General features: G+C 49.5%; 1 protein-coding gene across 1 annotated transcript; it reads right to left on the bottom strand.

Annotated features, from left to right (window-relative positions):
• Nucleotides 1-2604: 2604 nt before the first annotated feature.
• Nucleotides 2605-4116, bottom strand: PNMA8A (PNMA family member 8A). The gene has a single exon (XM_007943046.1). It carries the CDS (start codon nucleotides 4114-4116, stop codon nucleotides 2605-2607), a length of 1512 nt encoding a protein of 503 aa, XP_007941237.1.
• Nucleotides 4117-6714: the final 2598 nt, after the last annotated feature.

The raw sequence follows: 6714 nt of genomic DNA, 5'->3' as shown, positions 1-6714 counted from the left end.
CTGATGTAGTGGGACCCCTGGTTCAGGTGCCCCTTGCTAGTAACAGCTTATCTGTCTAGAGGAGAGTGGTTTTCACCTCCCAGTTGGCTTTTAAAAATTAATGAGCACTTTCAGGTAATTTACAACTCTGGTTACCTGTTCTAGAAACTCCTGGAAGGTAGACGGCCTCAAACCCTGCGAAGAGCCTTTCACATGGAAGGAAGGTTGCCGAGGAGAGCCAGCTCACTGTCCCCCCCAAAGGGCCGACAGTCCTCCCAGCTTGCTCCCAGATGCGGCCACCACTCAAGGATGGCTGGCCGGCCGAAGGACAGTGGGTACTGTTTAGCAGTTAAACTGTTTGAAACTGTTTAACTGTTTTCTCAAACAATCCAGGCAATTGCAGCCTATGATAGACTAACCAACCCACAACCAGATCCCAGAGTAAATTCTAACTCCCGGCAACCCTGTGTCACAATAGAACAGGATTATCAATGGCTGATTTTTTTCACAGATCACGTTTCTTCCAAGCACGTCCGGGTGGACTTGAACCACCAACCTTCTGGTTAGCAGCCAAGTGCTTAATTAACCATCTGTGCCCCTCAGGGACACCCCCACCCCCATTCCAAAAAATCCCTGACCCAACAGATTAGTTCATTTTCTTCAACTTTATTTTATACATAAACATTCACATTTACAGGTCTTGGTGCAGGCAGTTAATACAATGAAGCCCTAATGGATCCACCTTTATCAGCAAGAGCTGGACAGCTGTGGGATTTCTTCGCCGTGGCGGCCAACGCTTGACGCTGCCACCCAGGAGCTGTGCGTGGAAACCGTCTTCTTCCTCATCTTCAGTTAAATACAGCCAGGATTTTCAAAGGCACCACAAGACACTGATTTCAAAGTTGAATCACTAACAAGATCTAACAATCGTTCACATTCTTTATCACAAAAAAGTGAGGTCAGAACAGAGACCCCCTCCCCAAACACCCACACCCACCCACCACGCCTACAAGGTCTAAAACTATGCGGGTTAATTACTTGTTAATGCCCAACAGAGACTCACAGCATCAGAGCAGAGAATTTAGAGGTAAACTTTGTTTTTTCACAGAATTACATTTCGAGACATGCACCAAATCGAGTTTCTTCCCCTTCCACCCTCCTCATCAAAGCCACCTTGACACAAAGTTCACTTATATGCAAACAGAAGGTACAAACAAACTTGGGACTTCTACAAAAACTAGTTAACCTACAAAACATGAATATTTTGGTCTTCTCCAGTGTAACATATTCAAGTAGTCATTTTTCTGTTGTTGTTTTTCACCATTTTTGAAGAATATATGAAAACGAACAGAGTCGGCTTAAATCCTTGGGCAAGCCTCAGGACTCCCCAGGATACATTTTGAAAAACCACTGAAGTGGGGTTACCTGTAACCCCTTCCCTCCTGCGCACACATTATGGATTGCTAGTCTGGTTGAATGTCTACTCAGAAAGCAGAAAGTAATAGCCATTTTTTTAAAAGGCATTTTTTGCTTCTTGCTATATATATAGTGTCAGACCAAGAGTTTGGCAGCACTTTATAGGAGTGGGCGAACCCCCCCCCCAATCACTCCTTCCTCAGAGGAGTCTGCAAATCTTCACCTCAAATAACAACGAAGGTACCCTTGGTGTTATTTAATCCTAAGACCCAATTAATTCAAGGTCTGAGTGGACATTCTGTTTCCTCCAAACTAACTCCTGGTAACTAGAGAATAAAGTTGACAAATTGGGGAAGAAAGCCAAACATTAGTGCAAACAGTGCCCCTTGCCCTAGAGGAAAGATGAACATTCTAGAATTTGCCCCAACCACTTAGAACTCCTCCAACTCCGAAAGTGAGCTGAGGACACACAGCAGGCCCAACAAAATGTCAGCTACACCTCTCTCCCGCCACCCATCCCCCCAAAATCTCAAACATCATTCACCCCACAATCATACTTCTACAAACCAAGTCCCTGATGGAGTCCAAACTCTCCCCCCCACCCCTCCAATGACAACAGAAATCTGTTCCCGCCTCAGAATATCTTCCTTGGCTCTCTTTCAAGTACGGGTGGTCCCCCCAAATCAAAGCTTTCTGGATTCTGGAGAGAAATCACACCACTCAGGAGGGGAAAAAGGAAGAGGTATCACTTGGGACTTATATATATTTAACCTTGCTAGAATTTTCTGGGTCCCTGAACATTTCAACTCCCCAACCAGGCCTTTAGAAAACAAAAAACCACCACCCAAACCAGCCGCCACCCCGTGAGTGCAACCATACCCCCCCACAGGGCTTTCAAGGCTGTGACCCTTCACAAGGACACCTCACCAGGCCGTTCTCCTGAGGTGCCCCTGGGGGGGACTCAAACTGCCAGCTCTTTGGTTTAGTGGCCAAGCACTTAACCAACTGTGCCACCCAGGGGCCTCCTATCAAAACATACAAACCCCCAACAAAACAACAGAAGCCCAAAACCATGAAATTCTTATCAAGGGTGATGGGTCAGACAGAGTGGCTTGAGACCACCAATGACACTCATCCATAAACTAACGGATGATTTGCCAAATTCCTGTCCACCCGCCAACCCCTCCCAGGAGTAGCCGACGTTGGCCTTCAGGGGCTCTTTGGTAGGAGATCACGGTTCTCATCTTCTTGAACACCCACTGCTCGGTCAGCTTCCTCCTCTGATGAACCATGACTCTCCTCATCACCCACTTGACCCTCTGCACCCCCACTGGATGATGCCGCCGCCGCCGCCTCCTCCTCCTCCACTCCCCACTCAGGCTCCTCCCACATCATCCACTTGTTGACACGCTCAAAATGACTTCTCTGGTCACTGCCGTCATTGGAGGTCTGAGGAAAACCTTCCTGCTTGGCCTTCAGATCCTGTGACCCTGGGGCTGGCACCTCCATGCTCTTTGGGCGTCCAAAGCCCTTCCGAAACAAGGCATCCTTACGCGAGCCTGGCCCTTTCTTTGGGTTCACTACCTTCTTGGTGCCTTCGGAACCCAAAAGAACATAGGAGACAGGGCCCAAGCTCACCTTCTTCTTCTTCTTCATGGGGACAAGCCTTTTTGCCATGCCCCAGCCCATGGCCTTCTTCCTTGGGGGGACATCGTGGTCGCCATCTTTGTCTGACTCTGAGGCACCTCCGGGGCTCTCAGCCTCAGAGGAGACATCCTGAGGTCGGTCTCCGCGGACCATTCCAGCACATTTCACCTCGAGCTGCTTCAGGGGCCACTCCCCTCGCTTCATACACAGCTTCTGCTTGATCAGGGCACATTCGGGGCTCTCCATTTTTTCAGCCTCGTCTGCTTCAGAATCTTCAAAGAAGGTTGATCTGTCTGCGGGGTTGATTTTGAATTTTTTCCAGAACGTTGGTTCTGGCCGGGCGCCTTTGGTCACCTTTTTCTTACAAGGATTCTTAGCCCAGGCCTTGGAAAAAAAGGGCTTGGGCGCCTCATCTTCAGTGTCACACCAGCTACTGGAGCTCTCTGTCTTCAAGACACAGTCGGCCCCTGCAGCAGGTCTGGGCTCCTCCTTAACTTTCCTTCCTGCTTCAGAAGACTGGGCTGCTGCTCTCATCTGAACTACCGCCAACTCCTGAGCCCTTATTTCCTCCAGGTGGCGCATCTCCGAATCCATGTGTAAGGCGATTTGCACCACCGCCCCCAGGAACACCCCCAACGTTTGCATCCAGTTCTCTCGGGGCACATTCTGAATGTGGGGCTGCTGGGGGGGGTGGAGCTGCAGCAGGCGCAACACGTCGTCCACGGTGCGCCCCTCACTCTCGAGAAATTCATGCAGATTTTTCACAAAGTCGGCATCCTGGGTGGGGTGTCTGTGGACCACTCTCCAGACACCACCTCTTCCCGGGAATTCCCGGGGAATGGTACTGAGATTGATGCCCTCGCCCATCTCGACAAGAACGGCTTTGGCATTCTCTTCCCTCAGAAACATCTTATTAAGCACCTGGTACGGGCCGAGGGGAGCGAAGAACTCTCTCAAGGTCGTCTCAATTTCCTCTTGGCCACACTCCACTGGGATCCCCGTAACTACTAGGGCCCTGTGGATGTCCACATCCATCCCCCGGCACCAATCTTCCAGAAGGTTCATCGCCGCCATGGTCGCAGGCGTCTGGTGGGTTCGACTAATGAGTCTAGGAGGTGGGGGTGGGGTGCAGCAGTCCCCAAATATGAAGCCTGCAAAATCACAGGGCGACATGGTCAGCGTCCCAGGAAAACGGCCCAGCGGAGAGCCCCTAGGCGCCCCCCTCCGCGGCTGACCTGCTAAAGGCCGCGCCCTTCCCTAGCATCCCGCCCCAAGCCGGCCGGGGAGGCCGAGGGTGCTTACACGTGTCGGGGAAGCCGCGGAGACACACTCTCAGCCGCGTCTCGGGTCCTGGTCCTCCACCGAGCGGCAGGGAACTGGCAGCCCTGCCTCCGACTGCGCAGCCAGAGCGACGGGCGGCCCTGGGGGTGCAGCCTCCTCGCAGACGCCTCCAACCGCGACTCCCGCTTAGCAGGACCAGCTAAAGCCGAGCGGAGCAACCGGCGTCCGCCCCGCCTCGCTCCCGCAACTACGCAGCGCGCCTGCGCAGTGGCTTTTGCGCGCTTACTCTTCGCCCCGCGCCCGAGGTTTCCATAGCAACCTGCCGTTGCTTGCCGGGGACTGAACGTAGCTGGGGCGTGGCTTCTGCAGTCTGGCTGGGGGTCGGGCGGGGGCCGTTAGAAGCGCGATTGTTCACCCCCCACTGTTCCTCCAGGCCTTCACTCCTCCACGCGTCTCCTCCCGTGCTCTGGCCTTGGGGGAAGTTGGAGTAGGGGAGTTGATGTCTGCACCATTTAAGGCCATCTGAGGGAATCTCTGGTAGCGTAGTGACTAAGGCACTTGACTGCTGACCAGAAGGCTGGCGGTTCAAACCCACCAGCCACTCCTCGGAAGGACCGTTGGGCAATCTACTTCCATAGAGATACCGCCTCAGAAACCCAAGGAGGGGTTGCTATGAGTTGGGTCCAACTAGACAGCACATAACAACGAGTCAAGCTTCTAGAACTTTCTTTGCAAGGACTAAACAAAATCTCTGCATCATTGAGAATCTTGTTAAGGAGTGGTCAGGCCAAAATTAATTGACCAATGTGCACAGGATAAAAATTAGACTGACCTCATCAGTAGGTTGAAAAAATTCATAGCTAAAATGAAGGGGAGTGGGCATGCTATTAATCCCAAAGACCTCCCCTAGGTTTGCAAAGTGTTCACACAGATACGTGAGACTTGTTTGTGATTCAGGGGTCAAGCATGGCACTCCCGCAAACCAGACACACCTTGAAATGAGGTTTCACATCCCTCCACCGCTCTGAGAACAATGCTGGCTCGCAATGGGACGTGGGAGGAGGATTTGACCTGTGGGGTACAGAGGAATCCGACACATTCTTGTTTTTATCCCTCTCTTTCAGTAATTTATTTTGGTATGCAAGGGAATGATAAATCCTGCATTTTAATGAATGCTAGATGCCATTCATGGGAACGATTAAGCAGTAATTTTCAAAGTGCCTGAATCCGGAGAGGGAAAGAGGGGGTGTGGAATTGGGGGATGGAACACAGGAAGTTTTAACTGCAATGTTGCATTTCTTTTTAACAATGAGATGAATAAGTAAAGTCGAATGTAAAAGTCGGATCAAGGTGCATGGGAGGAACAGGAAAGGTCATTATATTATTCTTTATTTCTGGCTCTTGGTTTGGAATCCAGAAACTACAAAGTCAATTAAAATGTTCTTATTAATGATATGTGGTCACACTATGGAGATCACAACTAGCGGATACGGTTTAGGATAAAATTTCCCAGCGCCAACATCATGGTCGAATTTGACAAACTATGTCACAAACAATTTGGGCCAAAGGGAAATTTCTGAGGTCCTGGAACGGTGACCTCCCAAATGAGTCTAAGAGTGTTCAGAAGACTTAGGTATCAAAGATAAAAATGAAGCTTTTTAAAACTCTTTGTAGCTGTTGAGACTTGTTGTTGTTGTTTGCCATCGAGTCGGCCCCGACTCATAGCGACCCCTCCTTGGGTTTTCGAGGCAGTATCACTACGGAAGTAGGAATGCCCAACCTTCCTTCCGAGGAGTGGCTGGTGGGTTTGAACCGCCAGCCTTCTGGTTAGCATTCAAGTGCCTTAGCCACTATGCTACCAGAGCTCCTACTGGTGAGACTACACACAGCAAAATATAAAATACCTTCTCTGTGTCCAACTCAGTGACACTGGTCACATTCTTTGAGTTGTGCGACCATTGTCACCTGCCTTTTCTGAATTGTTCCTCCTCCATTCACCTAAATTTACTGGCCCCCTAAGGTTCTTGTCTTATCTTTCAACTTGATCCATATAGATAATTCTTAAAAGAGCATATTGCTTAAAGCAGACAGAAAATGAAACGTTTGAGTTAGACTGTTTTAATGAAGTATGGGTGCAAAGGAAGCCATATTTCTGAAACGAGATTTTATTTTCGATTTAATGTGTTTTAAGTCTAGAAGAAGAAAATGAATACATTCAAAACTATACGTAAGACTTGAAATTTAAAATATTAAAACCAAATTACTCATGGATCAACAAACTAGGGGACATAGACACACAGTGGGATACTATACAACGTTAAAGAACAATGATGAATTTGGAGAACATTTCGTGACATGTTGGGACCCAGAGGACATTATGGTGAAAGAAAG

This window comes from Orycteropus afer, unplaced genomic scaffold (genome assembly GCF_000298275.1).
Source record: "Orycteropus afer afer isolate SDZICR_OR568_19922 unplaced genomic scaffold, OryAfe1.0 scaffold00099, whole genome shotgun sequence".
In the NCBI taxonomy this organism is placed as follows: domain Eukaryota; kingdom Metazoa; phylum Chordata; class Mammalia; order Tubulidentata; family Orycteropodidae; genus Orycteropus; species Orycteropus afer.
Note: the sequence above shows the minus strand (reverse complement) of the source record. Positions and strands in the feature narration are given on the sequence as shown.